Genomic DNA, 23414 nt, shown 5'->3' with positions numbered 1-23414 from the left:
CCTGCTTCCTCCCCGGCAGGCCGAGAAAGGGAACACGAGGGTCAAGCAGCTCAAGAGGCAGCTGGAGGAGGCCGAGGAGGAGTCCCAGCGTATCAACGCCAACCGGCGCAAGCTGCAGCGGGAGCTGGATGAGGCCACCGAGAGCAACGAGGCCATGGGTCGGGAGGTGAACGCCCTGAAGAGCAAGCTCAGGTGAAGGACAGCCCCGGCCCAGGGCCACCTCCTCTCTTGGGCGGAGCAGAGACTGCAGTCGGCACGCGACAGGTGTTGGTACAGATGGCCTCCAGGCCTCTGTCCCTGGCTTTTCTGTGCTGTTACCGAGCACACACCCAGAGGCTGGGTGCTCCAACAGGCCCCCCGTCAGCCCCTTTGGTGTTTGCAGAGGGGGTTTCCAAACCTTCTCCTCCTGAATCTTTTTCTTTATCGAAGCATCAACGGCAAGGTCCCCGACTCCAGATGGCTTGTCCCAAGGTTCCCTGGGGCTGCTCACTGGCGTCCCTAACTTGGCAGCCTTGGCACGACTGTTTTGAGGCCCGGTGGTTTACTGCAGTTTGGGATGTCCTGTCCACTGTAGGACACTTAGTAGCATCCCTGGGCTCCAGACACACACACGCACACACACACGCACGCATGCATGCATGTGCTCATGCCTCCAGACAATGCCAATGTCCCCCTGCAGCAGTCACCCACAGCTGAGACACCTGTCCTATTCCCACACCCCTCAGACCTCTGGGTCTAGAGGTGGCTCTGGGGGGCCCTGACTCCTCAGCCCCTCTTTATGTTGGGGGGGGGTGGTTTCGCTCCTGGGTTCCTGTTGTCCTGCCACACCTAGCGATTCTAGCAGCAGGGGCTTGGCCTCCCTGCTCCTCTCTGCCCTCTACGCCATGGTCTTACTGCTCCGGGGACATTCCCAGCAACTAACCCAAACCCACGAGCTTACCCTCCAGCACAGAGCCTCGGAGGCTGTACATCTTTCTGGAAGCAGCTTGCCTCGGCTTTCTCCTGCAAAGCAGCTAGTGGGCTTGAATGGCTGACCTTTGGGCTCGTAGCCCAACGCTTCACCACCGGGGCCACACTCAGCCCCCGACACCCGCCCCCCCCCGGGGGTCTTCATCTCACTGTTCGTACTCGCTCCCCATCCGTGCCAGCTCCCAGCCCCGTGGGTGGTCAGTTGCTCTGCGGATGGACGGACGGACGGACGGATGTATGTCGCCTGCCACCTTGACTCCCAGGCGCTCCCTCTTGTGTTGTGCTCAGAAACACCCGGACCCTGAGACCCTCCTCTGGTTCATCATCTCCTAATGTCCTGCCTTTCTCCAGATGAGCAGAAAGACTCACAACTGTGGGGTCGCTTCGGGCTCCAATCCTTGACCACCAGATACTGCACTCCTCCCCTCCCTTCCTATGCCCCTGGAGTCCGTCCTGACCCCCACTGCCTGACGGCTCCCAGAACTGTGATCTCGGTGGAAGCAGAATTCCACATCTTTCTGCAGGGGGCACGGCCCCTGGCTTCCCACCTTTTGCTTGACCTCCAGTGCTTTCTCCACTGCTTCTGGGGCATTTCTCCTGTCTTGTGAAGATCTGCGTTTGACTCCTCTGCCCATCCCCACTCCAGCCGATGACCTTACTTTCCAAACGGAGAGGATCCACTGCCCCGAGTGCCTACCACCCATCTCCCCACAAGGAAAGGTTCTACTCTTCCCCCAGCTTGGTGGGGAATGGACAGAGAGCCCTCACTAGGGTTAAGGCTCGGGCTGCTGACCATAGTTCAAACCCACCAGCTGTTCTAAGGGAGAAAGATGAGGCTTCTGCTCCCATAAAGCTTTACTGTCTAGAGAACCCCACGGAGCAATTTTGTTCTGCCCTCCAGGGTCCCTAAGAGTTGGAATGGACGGGACAGCGGCGGTTTCATCTGGGGGGTTGGGTGGCTGAACTGTCTAGATCCAACTACCTACTTCCCTCTCACCCACTCACTCCACCCACCTGGAATACCTCTTGGCCCTGCTTCCCTTCCTCAGGAAATGGTAAGAGTAGTTGCTGTCCCCGCAATTTCTCTCCAACTCACTCTGGCCAAGCCTTGGTTCCACGGTGGTGAGGCCTGGGCTCTGTCCTCTGACTCATAGCTGCCCTGGACACCCCACCCCACCTGCGTCCCCACCTACCTTCCTCGATCCTCATCTCTAAACCCTCTTGGCGTTGGACTGCCACAGGGTGCCAGGGTGGCCCTCATTTCGGTTCTCTCTGCCCACTTTCCTGTCACCTCAGCCTGTCTCCTGGGTCAAACACCCACGGAGACCTGCAAGGGCCCGGGCGGACATACCTGCTGCAGTGCTGGGCTCACACGTGCATGGACTGTGGGGAACGGCGCAGGGCCAGGCAACATTCACATAGGTTGCTATGAGTTAGGGCCAGCCACACAAGGATCCCTGGCAGCATCGTTTTAAAACACTACCTGTTTTCCAAGTTTCTCTCTCTCTTCCCTGAACTCCAGACCTTGGTATTTCCACTGGGATAGCTCATCGGCATCTTACAGGCCCTGCCCTAGGCCCCAGTGGAGCCCCTTTCCCCTGGGGGCAGCTCTGTCACAGGCCTCCCCATCTCAGCAACTGGCAGGAAGGAGCTGCTATGAACCCAGAGCCAAACCTTGTGGCCCTCTTTTCCTCTTGCATTCCATGCCCAGGATCCTGCCATCCAGTGACCGTCAGGCTGGGCGTCCGGCTTCCACACTATCCACACAGCGTAGCCTGTCCTCGACAGCACCCGGAGGGAACCCGGTTCAGTGTAGGTCTGACTGGGCCCTTTGCTCAGGACCCTCTACCTCACTCAAACCCAAAGCCAAGTCCTCCCCATAACTGGCCTCATCATAAGGTGCTTTGAGTCCAAAGGCTCCTGAATTACCTGTCGGATCGCTTCGTACACTCTCCAGGCCCTTCCCACTGCATGTGACCACTTCCCTCAGAAATCTCCAGTGTCTTCCCTTCCTCTGTTATCCAGATATTTCTAGGCTTGGCCCCAGGGCATCTAAAAAAAAATCACCTGAAGGGTAAATTCTACCCACTTTGAGAACCTCGCATGAGACAAGGCAAAAGCCAACGGGGGTGAGGAGGGGTGTTGATGGGGTGAGGGAGAGGCAGGAAGGAAGCCCCAGGCAGAGGGGCTGGGTGGGAGCGGGGGAGTTGTCCTAGGAGAACGGTTCTCACAGCACAGAACGAGACTCTGCAGAGTAAGAGTTGGCTACTCTCCTGTGCTCGGGCCCAGTGATTCCATTTGCACCCACGAACATCCCCCGAAGGCTGACCATCTATTCAGTGCAAGCTACCACTCAGCAAACCACTCCTGCCAGGACCAACACAAGCCCACAGGCACGCTGCAGATACTTGGCATCTCCTGTCTCGGGTACATAGAGCCAAGCAGCAGGGCTGAGTGGGGTCAGCAGGCTCAGCCAGGTCATGAACAAGGAATGGCCCAGCAGGTCTCCCAGCCAACTACAAATCCACTCTGACTCATGGGACCCCAGGTGCCCCAGAAAAGCACTGCGAGTCACAGGGGTTTCAAGCCTGTTCGTCATTTGGAGGCAGACTACCCTCCCAGGTCTTTCTTCCAAGGAGCCTCTGGGTGGATTTGAACCACCAGCCTTGTAGTTCATAAGTGAGTACTTAGTCACTGGCGCCACCCAGGGACTCCTAAATCTGAGCCCTTAAAAGCCTGGGCCAGCCATCTTCACAGGTAATGAAGACCACGTAAGGCAGCCACCACCAGCAGGGCTCTGGCCCCGGGTTTTTAGCTCCTGTTCCACAAAATGAGCTTGCGGATGAGCTTACTCAGGTGCCTCGTCCTTCCTGAACAGTTGCCCGTGGTGGGAAGAAGCGACCTGCCTTCAGAGGAACTCTGAAGGATAGACATGTGCTTTTTTCCTTTCTTTGACATCAGGAGCGCTCACAGATATTACCATCCAAAGTTCCATTCGATCAAGTAGAATTGTATAGGTGGTGGCATCATCATTTTCAGTAGTTTCTTTTTGTCCTTCTTGGTATCAGCTCCCTTTTCCCCCCTCCTTCCCCCCACCCTACCATCCCCCTGAACCCTTAATATATACTATTGCTTTCTGACACGTTCTCGTTAGTGCAAACGAAACTGTCTTCATGTGCTATCATCTCTGAAGACCAGCTGGCGTCAGGGGTCTAGTTGTAAGGGTGATTTTAAAGTGCCTTTAATTAATCGAAGCAGATGTCTTTCCTGATTGAAAATGAGCTGAGCGGGTGCCTTGGTCTCACATCTGGTAACCACCAAGGACTCTCTCTCTGTTTCAGAAGCCCCCTCCCCCAGGAAACTGCGCAATGACCTGCCAGGTACCAAGGCTTCAGCTTTGCAGCTCGTGTGCACTGCTGAGTTTCCATTTCCTTTCTGCCGCCGCCCCCACCCCCACCCCCTCTTCTTTTGACCCTTGCAAATTTCTGTGAGATTCCTGCAAAATCTGAAGACCTGGATAGCTTTGCTCAACACTGATTCAAAACCAGGAGGAATGATAATCTTAGGCCTCCTTGCTTGTCCTCCCTGTCTTCAGGGCACTTGGGCAGAGGGCGGGCACCCTACAAAGGGCCCACCCCACTCTGTAGGACATAACTTTCCCGGCTGTGTGGCCTGCCTTGTTCTCACCTGCATGGTCTAGGGCCTCGACGGCACTGCCAGACACGCAATTCGCCTCCCCACCGAGTGGACAGGGTAACGCCACCAGGGAGGAACATGGCCAGAGACTGGACTGGTTTTGATCTGGCCGGTCCGGCTCACAAGTCAGAAATTAACAGGGCCCACAGATCCATGACAACTACAGCCCGGCCACACGGCCCCCACCCAATCAAGTGCTCACAGATGTGCTGGCGAAGGAAGCAACACTCCCTGTGGTCTCGCAGGCTCTAGCGCTGCACCGGGCGTGAGCAAGACACGGCTGCTACCATACTGTTGGGACAAGGGTGTGGGTGGTCATTGCCCAACCAAATGCTTGCAATGCCTTGTGTGGAGTCTCACGGGCACGTTCAAGGGCAGGGGAATGAACACCAAGGCCCAAGGAAGCTCATGAGGCCCTGTATGAGGGGAGTCTCCACTTCTCTGATGTTCCCCACACGGCTGGAGATGTTTCCCTCTCCAATCAGCCCTTGAGCGGCAAACAAAGTCCTAGCGGTGTCTGTCTTCTCTTTTGGAGAATCTCCACTTTGCTATCGCTACCCAAATACTTAAAGCTGCAGGCAGCCTTGGCAAGAGTGTTGGTGCCGTTTGTGCAGGGGGGGGGGCGGTCCATCCGATCCGTCAGGACGTGGTTTCCAGCAGCGCTGCTGCCGCAACGTGGAATCCTAGACAGGAGCTGAAATCGAGGGTAGCGTGCAGGGCGTGGCAGTTGGAGAGAAACAGCCCCGGCAAAGCTGCAAGGTGTCTTTACTCTCTCAAACTCAGACCGGGGTGCCGTTCACGCCCCTGGAGAATGTCTGCGTCCGTGCAGACTCCACAAGCAAACGTAGAGCGGCCCCTTCATTCTTCCCACAGCGCATGTAGCCAGTCTGCCCTTGCCCAGCATGGGAAACCCAGCTCAGCCCAAAACAAAGCACCCACAGGTGCCTTCTGAGGATGGCATCCAAGCAGGGCCCAAGTTCCTTCTTCCATCAGGGGAGCAAACTTGGTGCTTGGACTCTTCTCGCTCATTGAACTCTTCTGGGAGTCCAGGTGGTGCAGTGGTTACGAGTTGGGCTGCTAACTTCAAGGTCAGCGGTGCGAAGCCGTGGCTCTCGACTGCTGTAGTTACCATCCTGAGAATTCAAAGGACCAATTCTACCCTGCCCTCTAGGGTCACTGAGTCAGCATCGACTGAAGGGCGAGTTTTCCTTTGTTTTTAAGTTAACCGATGCTGACTCTCCCAAGACACAAAACAAGGGTCCCTGGAGCCTCAAAACTCAGGTGAGGTCCGAGGGTCCCTAAGCCCGGGAACCCTGCTGAGGCTGTTCTCCCTGTTTCACTGCCTTGTACCTAGAGGGCTGAGGCAGGAGCAGCTGTGCAGAGCCACATAGGCAACAGTGCCGGCTGCTGCGGGTTCTCTGCACGCCCTCATTTTGGTCCCCCTTCCATCCCACCCAAGTTCTTCCCAAACCTCATGCTGAAGAAAAGGGCTCGTGGAGGTGACTTCTAGCGGGTAAGCATCGGGCAGTTAGTTCTCAGGAAGCTGAAGCTTAGTGCAGTGGCTACAACTTTAAGTATTTATTCCTGATTGCTGCCCTGTGGAGAAGCACTGCTCTTGGAAGCTGGGCGGTGTTACCAGCCTGGGCTCCTCGTAGAGGGACTCCCAACTCAGCAATCATGAATCTATAGGCCTTGCTTATGCCTCTTAGTCTTACCTGTTTCGAGTCATTTCTGTTGATTCAAGGGTCGGTAACTGGGGTGGGTTTCCCCTTGTGGCTTCTCCATCTGGGTAGCGAACAGGTTGATTTTGTTACAAAATGTCTGCTTTCTTCTGAGACTCCTAAAAGGGGTGAAAACCCATGTTCCAGTTTGGGCCCACTAGGGCCCAAGGACAGAGCCCACCAGGGAATGATGCGTTGTTGTCAGCCTGGAAGTACGGCTACCACGTCTTCAGGACAGCAAAGGTTAACTGCAGGCTGACCTGGCTTCCTACCTCGGTGCCTCGCCCTCTCCCCCAAACCACCCATCACATGACCAGCTCGGCCCTATCAGAACCTGGGCAGTAGCTCAGAATGGGCATCAGCAGAACCACAGAAGAGAGGGAGGGGAAGGTAAAGAGAAAAAGGGGAGTCCGACCAGCTAGAGCTAAAACACACCCCTTCACTATGTATCCCTATTTTCCAACACTCACTCACTGAGCACCGGGAGAGAAAAACTGCCCATCTCTCCCTGGTGGGACTCGGTTCACGCCAGCAGGGGGCGAGCGCTCGCCCACAAGGGGCACGGGTCCCTTCCACAATACAAAGGGAACAAAGGCCCCAGGTTGGAATCCTGTGGGTCATCACAGGCTGGAACCAAACTTTTTAAAAGCAGAGGGATTTGCTTCAAAAAACTCGTCCCACGGCAGCAGGCTAAATCCCCTCAGAAGGGGGTCAGCATTTTATAGCAACCTGAACGTGTGCCTGTGATTGCAGTTTTGTGTTTGGTTTTGCCCCCAATTAAGAAAACACAACATCCACTAAGAACTGGTCCCAGCGTTTGGGGAGACTTGTTCACTGAGGGAAGGTTTTCTTCCGACCCACAGGCGAGGCAACGAGACCTCCTTTGTTCCCTCGAGAAGGTCCGGAGGGCGGAGAGTGATTGAAAATGCGGACGGTTCCGATGAGGACATGGACGCTCGAGATTCGGACTTCAATGGAACCAAAGCCAGTGAATAAAGCCAGCAACCAGTTAGCCAAAGCCCAGCGGGCAATACTCAGCACTGTCGACATCCATTTTCAAATTCCAATGCCCTGACACCCACACAGACCACCCTGAATATCAGACCACCCTGTAGTGGGGGTGAAACTCGAGTTTTATGATGTACCAGATGAGAGAAATAAAAGCCAACAGGAAACACTCACACGCCTTCCTCCCTCTCCGAGGAAACGCGGAGGCACGGAGTTTAGCAACTATATTCACAGTAACCAATCACTGGCAGCTTAGTTTACAGGCAGCAGGGAGAGAGTCCAGCTGCCAACAGAAGGGGAGCCCGCTCCCCTCCCCTCCCGTGGGTGTCCTCTGGACCCGTGAGTCAGTCCTGATTTGAGAATCCCCACCCCCCTTCCTGGTAAGCACACCTGTGACTCACACAGTTCACCCCGACCAAGTGCCTTCTTTTGTCACCCGTATTGAAGGGACTGCTCAGCCGGGCAAGAGCAGGAGAGCCGCACTGCTGTACACGCACCCTGATTGTACTTCAGGACACCTTCACTAATAAAAGGTTACGTATACATCACTGGACTGTGGTGGGCTTTTCTGCTGAGCTGTCTTCTGAGCAAGAGAAAAGCGCGTATGTGTGTGTTGTGGGGGTATGTTCTGGTTTAATCTAACACCAAGGCGAGACAGGGTTACCAGTTCATCGGTGGGGTAACAGAAGCGTAGGGAGAGAGATCTCACTGGTCTCCTCTCCTACATCTCACGCTCTTCCTTAAAGACAGTGAGAAGGGAAACGTGATGCCTGGCAGCGGGGGCGGCTCCCGTCAGTCAGCTGGGAGTAGCTTTGGTCAAGAAGAGTGGGCTGATGGGCTGGGATGAGCCTGGCACTGCCCAGTGGACCTCCCCGGAGGACCTTGAAGCGCGGGCTGGACAAGGATTTTAGGTTTCACAGGCTGCACGTGGTCCCTGCCACAGAGCCATCTTTTTTAAACAACTCTTTAAAAAGGCGAAAGCCATTATAAACACAGGCTGTCTCAGAGGCTCTATGCAACACGATGCTTCCATACGCAACCCCAGAGAGCTGGAATGGGCTTGGACGAGGGGAAACGCCGGCACTTAGAATGACTCACCTGCAGGCCCGAGTGCTGACATGCCTCTGACGACACAGGGACATAGCCCAACTTGTAAAACAGTGCCATCGTTTTATGCAGTGATGTAGTTACAAATTCAAGTGTGTGCCGCCGTGCGCACACCCTGAAGTCCAAACACACGAAGCAGAATTAACTAAACACCAACAACAACAGTCATTTCTCTTGATTTTATTGTTCTTTAAAAAAAATAAAAGCCTATCTTTGATGGAGCAGGTTGTGGACGTTTCCTAGGGTAACAACCCTGGCACTGAGGAGGTGTAGCCTCTGCTGGCTTCCAGCAGTGCTTAGCAGGTTCTATTTACAACTGAGACACTTTGGCTGGTCTTTCGGAAAATAACTTAAGAGCCAAAGGGAGGTCATTAAGTGAGGAGCATGCTGATTGGAGTAGGGTTTTTCTGACTTGAATCTGAAGGGAGAAGGCGAGGGCGAGAGCAGTCAAGTTCAGCGGAGGGCGCTGAGAGTGGCACACACTTCAAGAGCTGGGCGGCCTGTGTGTTTCCTCTGAAAAGGAAGCTTCCAACACAACCCTCGTCTTCATCTCTCTCTCGATCACTGATCATGGCTGTGAATGAAGTCCTGTCCTTGGACGGCAGTATCAACAGGCAGTCTGCCCGTGGGTCCTCGGGGTCTAGAATGGAGTCCTCAGGAGAACCCCAGGCTGGGACCTGCCTCAGGACAGAGACCCTGTGACCCGAGTCACCAAGACGCTGACTCTTACCACTCACTCTCAAATCAACAGTGAGAGGAGGTGGCAGGGCCTTCCAGGGGCACGACCACTGGTTAAGAAGGGCGTGTCTTGTCCATTCTTCAGTCTGAGACCTGACTGAAGTCCATCCTGTGCTTTCATAAAGCATGGGCGAGTTTGTCCTGGAAAACTCCAGCTGGGTGTGGATCAGGGGTGAGAGACATCTGCATTTAGGGACCACTCAGAACTGTGGGTTAGTGTAAGGCCTGGTCTTATCACGTCTCCGACCTTTTCCCAGAGGGCCCCATCCTGTCCGACTGCATGGAACTCTCAGCAAGGTTGGGGTCCGCAGACCACCTCTCATGGGGAGCACTGGTGACAGCACCCGGAGCACAAAGCAACTGTGGTGACCGCGGCCTTTTTGTTCTCACGCTTGTATTAAAATACAGTTAGCATTAAAAAAAAAATGAGCTTAGAAAAGTGGAAGAGAAGCCACAGCCCTGGAGCGCCGGCCCGTGGTTCTCCTAGAGCAGCATCCTGACTACGCCCTGGGCTGACGGCAGTGACGGCGAGGGGGCTTCTGAAGGCGACTTCCCAAACTCCAGGCGTTTCCCCAACCTTCGGACAGAGCAAACCAAATTCAGGGGCTGGCGATGGTGGTTTACAAACTAGCTAGCATCAGGCACACCAGGGTCTAAGACTGAAGAGTACGAGAGTCAGAAGCAGTGTGTGTCTCTGTCTGTCTAGCCCCCACCCCGGAGAAGCAGGGTGGTGTGTGAAGGTCAACCCCCCAAACAAGTACTACCTAAAGGGCATGCTCCTAGCTGACTATAAGTCCGGGCTGCAGAACCAAAAATGAAAACAACCACCCCCAGTCTGTTTGCCCAAACCAGGGGAAGATGAAAAAGGCATATGCTGATCTCATCCTGCAACTTAAGAAAACTGGCTACAGCCTCCCCACGACAAAGGCCAGGGCTCCCCAGGATCAAGCAGATGTGTCAAAAGGTACTAACCCTTTGTCCCCCAAAGACACACTGGTGCTGCTGGCCTGTTTGTCGCTGCCATCTCTGTTCTTGCTCCCCCGTGCTGAGGCTGGGCCACCGGCTCGGTGTGGGGACTGATCATAGATGAAGTTCCGGCAGGAGGCAAGTTTGGATTCCAGGGCCTGCAGAGAAGTAGGAAATGAGGGTCACGCGGGGTGTCCACTGTGCTCTAATTCTCAGTGTAACAGACACTTCCTTCCCTGGCTCCGCCAGGCAGGTGAAACAGGGCTTCCCCACAGTCATGGAGTCACTGCTGACTCGTGGCAACCCGAGAGGACAGGGCAGAACTTTAAGGGGTTTTGCACTGCACATAAAGATCTTGATAGGATTCACCCTCCTGGCCCTGCACCCTGCCTACTGCCTGACCTACCCATCCTGGGAGACAAGCCTGACCTATAGATGCTGGGATGTGTAGTCCCCACAATTCTGTGACCTAATCTCCTTCTCTCTGTGTGTACACATGTTGATGCACACGTGTGTATACATGGACAAATTCAAAAGTACTGCCGAAAAGTCATAGAATCCCGTATTAAATGAAAATATCAAACAGTGAAACGACAGTTTCTCAGCTTCTCCATCCAGGTCCACACATTTTGGAAGGCAGTGTTGCCTGCTCCTAGCCGTCCACTGAGGAACCCGGTCTCTCCCGCTCACCGCGTGTCAGTGGGAGCCCTCCCTACCCTTCCTCTCACGCTCACGTGTTTAGTTTGGGGCAGGGGAGAGGGGGAGTCTAAAGGGGTAAGATGAAGACTGCAGGGTGGATGGGGTAGTTTCCCATAAAATTTTCCTAAGACACCCTTGCTACTCTCCAAGAAGGAACTCGGGCACTGTTGTGACCCGGTGGGGGTGGGGTGGGGGTGAGACTCCCTCGTGACAACTTTCCCAGTCTTTTCCTCATTAATGTAGTTTCCAACTTTCTTAAAATATATTAACAAGCCCCTGGGATCATCCTGTATCTTTTAGGAAAATGTATCAAGTTGACTACATTTTTTGGGGAAAAAGAAACAGAGTTGCCATAATCTTCTGAGCTGGTCTCTCCTGAACCTTGACTGGGACTGGCCCAGCAGATCTCCTTGGAAAACCGTGTGACAAAGAACTTGTCCACAGCCATGCCATGACTGCAGAGCCGCTGGGACATTTTGTGCGGAATAAACCGAAACTTCAGCCACCAACAGCTTTCCATTGACCCTCATGCAGGCACACCGCTGTCCTGCACCGCTTCCAGGTTTCTAGAGAATTCCAAGACATCTGCTTTCATCTCATGTAAGAGACAAAAACGACTCTCCTCTCAATAGAACCCACATTGAAAAACCCAAAGTAGTGACTTTAAAAACTTGTGCATTAGAACTCTTTAGTGAGATGCCAGGGGATTGTAATATGCACCCAAGTCTTAGAGCCAATTGCCTAATATAGTTACATTTCTGAAAAGCCCGCCGTCCTACTGTTGTGAAATGGGCATCTTTCTGTGGCCTTCTGTGTTGTGCCTCTTGGGAGGAACAATGTTAAGATTTCCCACCTAACGCCCCGATGAGTGCTCATCCGTATCCTAGATCAACGGTAAACCACTTGTACGTGGATACGTTGTCTGACTCTGGGCTGCAGCCTTCCCTGTAAGCAATATGCCTGCCACCTTACTGTGATAAGCCGATATACTTATGCAAATGAAATGACCAAGGCCCACCCTGAAAACGAAGCACCTGTGACTCACTGCAAGGAGACTAGTCCTCCCATAGGGGGAGGCGTGCCTTGAACTGACAAGTAGTTGTGCACACGTGCAGGATGCATTTTCATGGATACAAATTGAACATAATTAAAGCATAGTGATTAATCACTAAAACAATATGTAATTGTAATTCATGAACTGTTGTTTCACCTCCAATACTGATGCTTTCAACACAGTAGCTGCTCTCTACACGTGACTGGCCACATAAGTACATGATGGTGCCAACCCTGTCACATACGCCTGTATTTGTACGGGGTGTATGTGATAGGGTTGGTGCGATGACGTCATCACACCAGGTACTCATATGTGAGCCTATCTATCTGCATGTGGGCGGACCCGCCTGGAGACTGATAGAGGAGCAGTGTCTTGGTTCCTAAGATCATCGGAAATGTGTTTTCTATTTGTCTTAGGTGACTCCTGTGAAAGAGTCATTTGACTTCCAATGGGGTCGCGACCCACATGTTGAGAACCGCTGCTCTAAATACTAACAGTGGGGGCAGCTCACTCCCGCGCAGCTGCAGTTCAAGCGGCAGGTGGAACCAGCCCAATGGCAGAAGACACCTGGTCATCGTGAGTGGCATTGGGGCCCTGGCGCTCACTATTCATGGTTACACCTGCTACTGCTCAGTGTCCCAGGCGTGTCAAAGCAGCCCAGCTCACAAGCCGGATGATCCTCTAGGATCCTGTAGAAAACGAAGCCTGCTCACAGCACTGAGGGCCTAACCAACCTGACACCAAGACTGAACCCACGAGGCTGAGACGTCTGCATTCCAGCACCGTAAACGGAACGGTGTCCACCTCACACGTACTGTGTGCAGTGACTGGATAAGCTCTGACTGGTGTGCTCCCTTCACACCTCAGGGGTGTGACTGCTATGGGGGTTGGAGCCTGATGTGGGAATGATGGCGGCAACTTGAAAACAATAAACTGAGTCACCACGCCTGTATGTGTGCATACACACACACACACACACACACACACACACACACACACACAATGCAGTCAAGGGCTGTAAGACTGCACATGGTCATAGGCCTGAGTGAGGCCCAGCTGCCAAACCAGGGGCAAGAGGCCCAGAAGGGTCTGTGGCAGAACTGGGGGTGCTAGAGGCACCGAAGAAGGGAGACTTGGTCTGCACGCTTCCTGATCCTTCCTTAACAAATCGCTCAACATGAAGAAGGGTGAGTCCCATGTGGCCACTGACATGGATCATCCAACCCAGAAGAGCAGAGGACGGTGAGAGGACAGACGGCGTCACACGTGGGAAGCGGGTGGCCTGTAGACGTCCGTCTGGCCTCTGCCTCAGAGGAGGCACACTGGCTGCCCTTTATTTGCAGGATCGCCCTCAAGGCCGATGAGGCCAAGGTCTCCACACCATTTCTGTACCTACTGTCCACCTGCCTGTCACAAAACTCGCAAACACTGCCACTGAGTCAACTCTGGGACAGAGCAGAACCGCTCCTCCCACCTTTACCAGAGCAGACCACCTCAGCTTCCGCCCACGGAGCCTGGGGGTTGGAACCACTGACCCTGAAGTTTACAACCTAATAATGAATTATGCATGTGGAAACACAAGCTCGCTCACGCGTCTGTTTCCCTGGTTGCTATGCACAGGGGCTTTGCTTGGCATACACAAACCCTGAAGAAACCAAGGGGGCACAAAGACCAGCCAGGGTCTCCCCTGGAACTACGCTGAGCATGTGTACACAGCTAACAGCCAGGCAACTCGCAAGCTAAGAGGAAAATGGTAACAACAGCTCGAAGCTTCAATTGGATTATCGCTATTGAAGACAAGCTGGCAGGGTGAGATCACTATGTGGCCTGTGTTACTGCTGAAGCCCGTGTCATTATCATAAAACCGGTGAGATCAAGTTTGCTGCATCCTCGCAAGATTTTTAAGACGCCCCAAGAAAGAGATAGAGAAAATGTAAATGCCCTCCGTATTCTCATATTAAGGTAAAACATGGACATCATTCACATTTTCCAAATGGCCTGTCTCCTAAGTGGGTGATAGTGCCCCTGGGGAGTATGGGATCCATCCAGGGGGGCTGAAAGGCAGACACTTACACTTTATCCTAGCGTATGGGCTATAGTATGAACGGTTTTATTGCCAGGGGCGTTGGGTAATTGTTTTTTTTTTTCTCTGAAAAGAGAGCAGCATGTTAAATCAGTTCTGGGTAAAAAATGATACAAGAGTTAAGATCTAAGATCAGATTCACACCGAAGCTCCCTCGCTCTTTCTCTCCTCTCTCCTATGTATGTGGGTGTGTATACACATTTACATATTTATATACACACACAGGCAACACCCCTCGGGTTTCTAGAAAGAATCCTGGGACGTCTTAAAGGTAAGAACCACATATTACAATAAAGGGAACCCTCCCCCAAATCCTGAAAGACGGGCAAGAAGCCACACCCAACCTGGTCTTACCCCAACTTTCCGCAGAAGGTCTCCCACTATGTTGAGGGCCGATATTCGGGCTGCAGGGGTGAGGGGTGTCCCGCCAGCTGAGTCATCGAGACCTGGGAAGGGCCGGGAGTGAGGGAGATGCCGTCAGCCCGCAGAAATGCACTGCCTGCGAACATCCCAAGGAGAGTGCAGAGGGCGGGGAGGGAAGCGGATGCCCCCCGCCCCCCGTGTGCTTTGATTTGGAATACCGACTTCTCTCACACATCCGCTCACTGTTCAACCACCACGAGTCTGATGACCACGTATTCCAGGCCTTGCTGTGGCTACGTGACAGCTGTTAGACACAGCCGCACCACTCAACGTGGGGACGAGCAAACAGTATCCACATCACCCCATGGCACCTGAGAGCGATGGAGACCCTCAGGCACCAGCCCAGACCTGGCGGTGGTCTTTTCACAAGACGTCCTGGCAAGTCACATTCAGCTCTAGACTGGGAGGCTGCACATCTCATCACTCTCCAACCCCAGGGAATAAAAGAAGGGGTAAGGCTTGTGATCCCATAGCTGCAAGTCAATTCCAACTCACAGCAGCCTTCTAGAACAGAGTAGAAACTGCCCCATGGGGTGTCCAAGTCATCTCTGGAGTGCTCTCCACTGGGCAGCCTGGTCCACATCATCTCTCACCAGCCTCACTTCAAAAAGTATATCTCACCAGTCGCAGCCTTCCCCTTACCCCGTCTGAAGGTCCCCGGTGTGTTCAGGCTGGAACTGGGTCCACGATGAACAGCGGGTGTGGAGGGCAGGGAGCTGGTGGCCTGGACTGCGGTGTCCGTCCTCTCAGCTCCGAGTGTACTGGGCAGGGGCGTCCAGGGCTTCTCCTGCTTCTGCTGCACGGCCAGCTCCTGCCGCAAATCTGCACCACGAGTCAGGGGTTGAGCAGGTCACTCTTTCTGCAGGCTCAGGCCTGGCTTGGGGTGTGTGGGGTGGGCAGGCTGGGGCTCAACAGTAGACACGGAGGTGGGGAACTCTGGGGGGTGAGGGACAACACGAAGGGAAACCCTCAGGGACTTGTGGGAACAACCCCAAACAAGCAGGCTCTTATGTGGAGTAAAAGAATGAAAAAAGTTTAAAAATTTAAACTCTCCAATCAATGGCAGATACTCATCAACATCTCTCAAAGACGACAACAACCAAGGAATTTTAGCACAGCCATGCATCTAGAACCCTCTGCCAAGACACCGCTCTCTGTTTAGCCTCACAATGAAAACATCCTTGAACACTCAGTTGGTCCTCTCTCTGGGGTTTCAGACCTACAGCGTGCATGCGCATGCAGATTTATTTAACACAGAAGATGCCTCATTTTACCAGGCCCGAGTGGAAACGTCAAACACTCCGTGTTCCAAGTCTCCCCGCCACAACAGCCGGCCAGGGCGGATCCTTCTTGTGAGTCTGTTCATTTTAGCAACTGCTTAACAGTCCACCAAACGGATCGGTGTGGTTTACGTGACCCCTTTACTACTGATGGGCAGTGAGGAGCACTGAAGCGGCTCCACATCAGACAGCACGCTAACGGCTATAAACGATGACTCGGACCTGGGAACCCCCGTTACGCACCCAACACGGATGATCTACTCTGGAAGCTCAGGCACTGGGACTGCTACACCCCAGGGACAAATGCTGGCGAGCCCAAGGGCCCTGTTCTCTCTTGTAGCACAAGCTTGGGTGCTGAGTAGGGGGTGTCGCTCCTGCAGGGGACCCTGCTGCCTGGAAGCACAACCCAAACACAGGCTGGGAACCTGCATCAGGGCCTTTGTACAGTTGGGCACCAGCCATGTTTAGCCCTGGGCCCCGGAACCAAAGCTGGAGCTGGCCGGCCCCACACCCTCGGGCCAGACACCTTGTGTGCAGAGCAAAGGGCAGGTTTCCAGGACAGGTAACCCTGGCTGAGGCACGGGACAAGGTGCCCTCAGGTGGACTGAGGGGACAGGCTGTCTACGGTGAAGCAATCGGGGACACTAACCTCTGGCTTCATCCTTCAGCCGCTGGACGGATTCCAGAAGGTTCTCCTTCTCGTCCAGCTCGCTCTCCAAAAAGGCATTTCTCTCGATGGCTTGATTCAAGCGCTGCTCAAAGTCCTCCAGCGACATGATTGTGGCTCTGTGGGGAGGGGGAGGGAGGGTTACCCCCAAAGAGCCTTCCTTTGGGTGCCTGTCTAATGGAGAGATGCGAGGACCGCGGGGCCCTCAGGTCAGAGATCCCAGGACACCAGCCAGCGTGCTGGCCGGTCCTTGAGGCCACAGGGCAACTGTGCAGACAGTTCAGTGAGACACTATGCTGAGGAATAAAGAAGTGGGTTTGTTTTTTTCCCCTGAAGAAAGGGTGACCACGGTGTGGACAAGGTCCCTTCTTCCTGCCTCAGTTTCCCTATATGCCATGCAGGGAGAGTTAGGGTCAAGTCCCAGCAACCCTACAGGGCAGGTCGAGCAGTCACAGTCTCTGAGGTCACACATCTTTACGGACGCTAACTGCATCTGCCTGCTCTGGAGCAGCTGGGGGTTCAAACCACTAACCTGCAGATTAGCAGTCAAAATGCTTAATCCACTTTACCACCAGGGACAAAATAAAGTAGTATGCAGAGCACACAACAGCTGCTTAACACTGAAGTGCTCAAAATCATCAGAGATTTTCACCAACAACTTTGCGTTTGTCCCCAAAAGACCTTTAACGTTTAGTTAACTGTAAATTCTACACTGAGGGGGACTAAGGTGCACCTGGACCCAAGCCAGGGTCTCGTCCAGCCCTTCATGAAGAGGATGTCCCTATGTCCTAAAGACATCATTCTCAGCTGGGAGACCCCGGCTTTCTCTCCTAGAACCATAGCCCAATGTATCCACGAGCTGTCAGAAAAGGCTCCATGTCAAGGGTAAACACTGCTGAGTTATTCAAAGCCTCGATTGGCCACACTGGGTACCAGGCTAAGGTGGGGCTGGTTTCTCCACCCCCTGCTGAGATCCCTTCCGCCGCCATTCAAGAGTCCGAAGACTCCAACTGGCGGCTTCAAACTGCTCACACTTAAAGAAATTCTGCTGAATGCCTTGGTGGCCACTCAGGCTGTGGTTTCATACTGGCCAGACCGCAGGCTAAGCGTGCCAACACTGGCTTGGATGTCTGAAGACTAGTCTGTAACCTGGTTATGTTTGGTTTACTATCTGAATGTTATTGGACCACGTGGGACCAGACTGCTGCCATCTGAATAGAAGGGCTAATGTGTTTTTTGAAAGAGAGGAAGAAATCAGTTCTCCGTAAGTTCACGGATAAATTTCATTACTCTCATAATAAAAATACTGACAGACCAAACAGTCGTTTACCTTATTTATGAAGCGAGGCTCTCGAGCAATCTGTTCTACGGGAACAGATAGTAACTCTAAAGATCAGACAGATATCTGAGGGGAAGTTAACTCGTGACTGGGCTGCCACCACTCAGGCGAGGATGGCAGTGATTGCGTAACTCGGGGAACACGGTCCGTGTCCCTAAACTGCACCGTAGGAAACGGCTCAATCGGCGCTGATGTTGCTGTGAGTAGACATCACTGAGCTGTACAAGTACCAACATGACATGGCTTGTTTTAGCTGAGCACCTTCTCAGCACTCAGCAAACATGAATCTTACAGAGCACAGTTCTCGTCGGAGACATGAGGGGCTGCCGTCATGAGCCAGATCCACGGCGGCAGCAGGTTGGGTTTTCCTGATCTTTATAGTTATTGAGAACTTGAAACTAGCTAAATAGGAAATTCATAAATGCACTCTGAACAGGTGTGGGTTAGGTGACTACGAGCATAATCTTTTCAAATGCTTTCAAATCTATGTAACTAAAAAAAAATCTATGTAATGATACACGGAAAAGATTTGATTAAACCAATTTTAGTTTCAAAAGAAATTTTTTTGGTATCCGAGCATCTGTATACAGAACAAAATAACCTAACATTTTATTTAATTTTTAGTTCCGTATTTCCAGTTAGGCCCCGAGTCTTTCCCAAACAATCCTGGGTTATCTGCTTACCCAATTGAAGATTACGTGTATTTAGTTTCCCAAGCTCGCAGTATAAAGAACTATCCCATAGCTAATGATACTGAAAAAGTATTGCGCCTGTAAGATTTTCCAAAAATAACTACTTTTTATCATCAAATTATAATGGAAAATTCCTGCAGAGTCTGTACCACAGAAATCTGTCCATTCTCAATGGACAGTCATGACTTGAGCCTCTACCCCATTTGATTTTAACAATCAATCAACTCCTCAGCATTTGACCACAATGTGAATTAAATACTTCTTTAGGGGGGAGAAAAAAAAAACTGTTTTAAGGAAGGAAAGAAAACAGAAAACTAGAACATGGGCTAATTTCATAACATTTTGAGGGCAAAAACCATGGGACTGCAGCCTTCTACAAGGTGTAAAAGAAAACAGAAAAATTCGACAATATAGTAAGAAAAGAACTTCTGCCCAGTCACGCACAAGACAGAACGCAGATGCCCAAACGGGACCATGCCGGCGACCCCTCCAAACACGGAAAGGCCTCCCAGCACAGGCCGAACAGTCCAGGCGAGGACAGTCAAACACAGACAGAGTTCACATACAAAGGACCTAACTCAAAGTCACTCTAGAAACTTCCCCTTTCCCTCAACTACTGTGTAGCCAGCAATCCAACGTCTGGAAACCACTGTGGTGAACGGCGTTATCTGAAACAGGGCTCTCACACACAACTGGTGGGAACGTGAACTGGTACAGAGGGGGAGAGCAATTCGACATTCACTTTCTTTTTTTTTTTTTAGAATGTTGGGTAGTACAGTCAGCCCTGTGATGCTCTCAATAAGGGCTGCTCTCTCCACCCCTTTTGTCTAGGAGGAGGGTATCAGCAGAGTCTTGCTTCATCAGACTCTGCCTTCTTAGTCCTCCAGTCGGCATTCCCTTTCATCGTCGTGTGTCTGTCTATCTCCTGGGGATTTATTCTGCCGCTATGCTCTGCCCCAGGCGATTCACTGAAGCAAAATTCATCACTGCAAACGAAAGGAACACAGCGGATCACCCGACACTACACTGCCGTGGAGTGAATCCCAACTCACACCGACCCTAAAGACAGAGTCAAACAGTAAGAAAGGAAAGAAGATTTGCACGGCTGTACTCTTTAAGGAAGCAAACTGGAAAACTAAGTGACGGTAGAATCATACAATGGAATAGTATGCATTGTGGAGGGAGGAGAACAAGGAACAGTCTGTGTCCTGCTACAGCAAGGCTCAAAGATCTATTGTTTGGTGAAAAAGCAAGGCACTGAACAATGGGTACGGAGTGCTATGATTTATAGGAAGGAAAGGGAGTGGGGGCAGAAAGTAAGAATGTGTTCACATTTGCTTGCACTCGCAGACACTCTTAGAAGCCACAAGGAAACAAGAAGCCACAGCTGCAAAGACCAACAACCTGCTTCGAGGGGCACTTTTTACTCCTTAAGTACTGCCTTGCCCCCAGTGAAGGAATGAAATACCACTTTGTGGTTACCTGGACCACAGACCCCATCCCTACCCCCTTCCTTGTATCCATATCCCACTCATGGCCTGAATGGGAAGAATATACTTTCTCATCTATTGATGTGACTTGAACATGTGGCTTGCTGTAAAAGAAAATGATGGAATGCCAGTGGCTTGCCAGGAATCAGAAAATACTACAAAGCCACAAATGATGGACACTGTTTGAAGAATAGGAAATCCCAGGTACCCAGTTGGGTTCATGTGGCACCTGTATATGGATCAAGAGGCAGTCGTTTGAGCAGAACAAAGGGATGCAACGTGGACTGAAATTGGAAAAGGTACGGAGCAGGGCTGCATCCTTTCACAGTACTTCCTCAATCTCGATGATGAGCAGATTCCCAGACCCTGGACTGCAGGAAGACCCTGGACTACAGGAAGACCCTGGACTGCAGGAAGACCCTGGACTGCAGGAAGACCCAGGACTGCAGGAAGACCCTGGACTGCAGGAAGACCCTGGACTGCAGGAAGACCCAGGACTGCAGGAAGACTCAGGACTGCAGGAAGACCCTGGACTGCAGGAAGACCCTGGACTGCAGGAAGACCCTGGACTGCAGGAAGACCCTGGACTGCAGGAAGACCCTGGACTGCAGGAAGACCCTGGACTGCAGGAAGACCCTGGACTGCAGGAAGACCCAGGACTGCAGGAAGACCCAGGACTGCAGGAAGACCCAGGACTGCAGGAAGACCCTGGACTGCAGGAAGACCCAGGACTGCAGGAAGACCCTGGACTGCAGAAGACCCTGGACTGCAGGAAGACCCTGGACTGCAGGAAGACCCAGGACTGCAGGAAGACCCTGGACTGCAGAAGACCCTGGACTGCAGGAAGACCCTGGACTGCAGGAAGACCCTGGACTGCAGGAAGACCCTGGACTGCAGGAAGACCCAGGACTGCAGGAAGACCCTGGACTGCAGGAAGACCCAGGACTGCAGGAAGACCCTGGACTGCAGGAAGACCCTGGACTGCAGGAAGACCCTGGACTGCAGGAAGACCCTGGACTGCAGGAAGACCCAGGACTGCAGGAAGACCCAGGACTGCAGGAAGACCCAGGACTGCAGGAAGACCCTGGACTGCAGGACTAGAAGACTAACCCCCCACAATGTACAGCTGACACATCCTCACTTGTTCAAAGTGAGGAGGAGCTGAAACCCTGACTGATGAGAACTGTCACTGACCGTATGGACTGCTCAACATGAAGAAAATAATGATCAGTAAACAGAGAGCTGGTGCGGAAATTGAAGCCGTCCAGGATGCAGCAGTCAAGCTAGATGTTAACATCCTGCATTCAGCACATCTTCTGAGAAAGAGTTGTGTCAGACCTTGAACTGTGAGATTCTGGTTCGCAGAAGGCTCTGAGTGACAGCGAAAGCCCAAAATACATTTGCAGGATCAAGACATGGAATAAGCCTCTGTTAATTCCCCTCTGACCATAATGAGGAATGGGAATAACAGCGACTGGAGAGATGATTATAGTAGAGTCACATGATAAATCTGTTGGTCTCCCTTTTCGGTACACGGTGAGCTTGATCTGATTTTTAACATTTTGTCTTTTGTTTCTTCGAATGGGGCTTATCTCCTGTATTTTGTTATTTTTAGTAGCAGTCTTGACTGGTATGTGTCTTGCTATGTTTTTCAGTACATGAAACCCAGGATGGGTGAATCCATAGAGACAGTAACTAGAATAAGCGTTCCGGGTGGGTACGACAGGCGGGACAGGGGTGTCACGGGAAGCACATGGAAGAAAATGTTTTGAAAATGACTGGGGAGGCCAATGCCCAACACTGCGTGTGTTGGCTGCTGAACCACTGAATGGTGTCGTGTCTGGATTCTGCCCTAGTAATATGGTGTGAAAAGAAAAGAAACATTCTTTGATGATACTCAGAAGTGGGACAGGAGGGGAGGGACTGAAGTCATGTGCTAGACTCTATCTTGGTACTGTTATCTTGGGTGAGAAGGACAATTCACAGTAAGGGGGGGGTTAACAAAATGTGATGGAGGCAGAAGACACGGGGAGAGAACAGAGGCAATACGTGATTGCCACGCAGATGCTTGCAGATACGAGCAAACTGAACAGGTGTGGGGAGTGGGGATATACCCATAAGTACATACAGATTTGATTGAAGATATTTGCATATGTGCACCTTCACTGCAATTATATCCATGAAGGTAGTAGACCACACATGAGACAGTTATTAAAATGTCCTAGACATAATGACTGCAAAAATACAGACAACACCACAGACTGCCAGAAGAACACACAAATCTGTCCTGGGAGAAGTACATCCAAAATGCTCCTTACAAGAGAGGATGGCACGACTCGGTCTCGGGAATTTTGGGACATGGTGTCAGGAAAGACCAGTCCCTGGAAAAGGACATCAAGCAGCCCAAGAGGAAGACAGTGGAGGGGATGGACTGACACAGGGGCAGCAACAATGGGCTCAAAACAGCAACAAGGGCTTGAAGGCAGCTAGCAACAACAACAATGCAAACAAGGCGCCTACGGCCAATCCAGGGACTTGGGCAGCCTGCTAAGAATGCAGATCAAGTGCACAGCTCCCTTGTGAAGGCTGGGCCTTGCACATCAAGTTTATGAACGCCCCATCAGGTTTGGACAGTTTTGACATCCAGCTAAGTCGATCATACAGAGGAAGGAGGGACTTAACTATCACCCAGAGAGGGAAGCAGAGCACAGCCTCTGGGTTCCAGGACCGTGCGGAGAACCTCCTGATCCAAGAGGGAGGCACTGTCAACACTGGAGATGCTGTAAGCCGATGAGAAGTGGCGGGGCAGTCAAGCTACAGAGTACGAGAGTGCAATGGCCCGTTCCAGGCCCATAAAACAAGGAGGTTACAATCGATGTGTCGACCCACAGGCACTTACTGACATGACAGAGCTTTGTAACACTCGCCCAAACAGGCAGAGGGTGGGCCGAGAGTCCAAGAGCCACAGAGTCCTGTCCAAAGACGCAAGGAAGAAGAGGCTATCCTAATCAAAGCCCTCTCCTCCTGAGTCTCTCTTGATCCTGAATCATTGTACCATGTGACTCCCCTACTAGATGCCTTACAAACACTCAGAATCAAACCTGAGCCTGGCTGGGAGTTCTGTTTGGCTGGTGTAAACAATGCTCAAACCCAGCCTAGAAACAGCGAGTGACGCCGTGAGAGGGCTAGCGGCTGTCAGAACCGGTAGACGCTGGAGCGAGGTCTGTGCCGCCTTCACCTGAGAGCAATCCGCCTGGGGCTGACAGTGAGGGTGTCTTTCTTCCCGTCACCCAGGGAGGAGGAGTCCATTTCTATAGGAATTCTAGACAGCATCTCAGCACTGTGCCAGGAGGCCTTTTTAAACAAACGTGCAACATCGAGACAAGGGCGGCTCTAGAGATGCCGCAAAAAGGACCTATTTACAGTAGGAAAGGTGGGCCGAAAAGGCAGCGTGTCACACGGTGCTGGACTTCAGCAGGGAC

The 23414-nt window shown here is 52.3% G+C and overlaps 2 protein-coding genes and 1 non-coding gene across 5 annotated transcripts in view; 1 reads left to right on the top strand and 2 right to left on the bottom strand.

Annotated features, from left to right (window-relative positions):
• The window catches only part of MYH11 (myosin heavy chain 11), a 141868-nt gene extending 133926 nt beyond the window's left edge, over positions 1-7942 (top strand). Inside the window, exons 40-42 of one of the 2 annotated variants that reach the window (XM_075564546.1) lie at positions 20-192; positions 4311-4349; positions 7250-7387. In XM_075564546.1, the coding sequence (XP_075420661.1) occupies positions 20-192; positions 4311-4341 (204 nt within the window). In that variant the 3' untranslated portion in view covers positions 4342-4349; positions 7250-7387. Of the gene's footprint in view, positions 1-19; positions 193-4310; positions 4350-7249 lie in introns of both variants that reach the window. The other variant, XM_075564544.1, reaches the window with a different exon arrangement.
• A 723-nt stretch (positions 7943-8665) lies between these two features.
• The window catches only part of NDE1 (nudE neurodevelopment protein 1), a 30511-nt gene continuing 15762 nt past the window's right edge, over positions 8666-23414 (bottom strand). For both annotated transcript variants that reach the window (XM_075564547.1, XM_075564548.1), the window contains 5 exons: positions 16394-16530; positions 15107-15286; positions 14396-14487; positions 10212-10363; positions 8666-9816 (listed from right to left, as the gene is read on the bottom strand). In XM_075564547.1, the coding sequence (XP_075420662.1) occupies positions 9723-9816; positions 10212-10363; positions 14396-14487; positions 15107-15286; positions 16394-16530 (655 nt within the window). In that variant the 3' untranslated portion in view covers positions 8666-9722. The remainder of the gene's footprint in view (positions 9817-10211; positions 10364-14395; positions 14488-15106; positions 15287-16393; positions 16531-23414) is intronic.
• LOC142423669 (small Cajal body-specific RNA 4) lies at positions 19203-19330 on the bottom strand. Its single transcript, XR_012779274.1, has one exon.

This window comes from Tenrec ecaudatus, chromosome 12 (genome assembly GCF_050624435.1).
Source record: "Tenrec ecaudatus isolate mTenEca1 chromosome 12, mTenEca1.hap1, whole genome shotgun sequence".
Classification (NCBI taxonomy): domain Eukaryota; kingdom Metazoa; phylum Chordata; class Mammalia; order Afrosoricida; family Tenrecidae; genus Tenrec; species Tenrec ecaudatus.
This window is presented reverse-complemented; position numbering and strand designations above follow the sequence as displayed.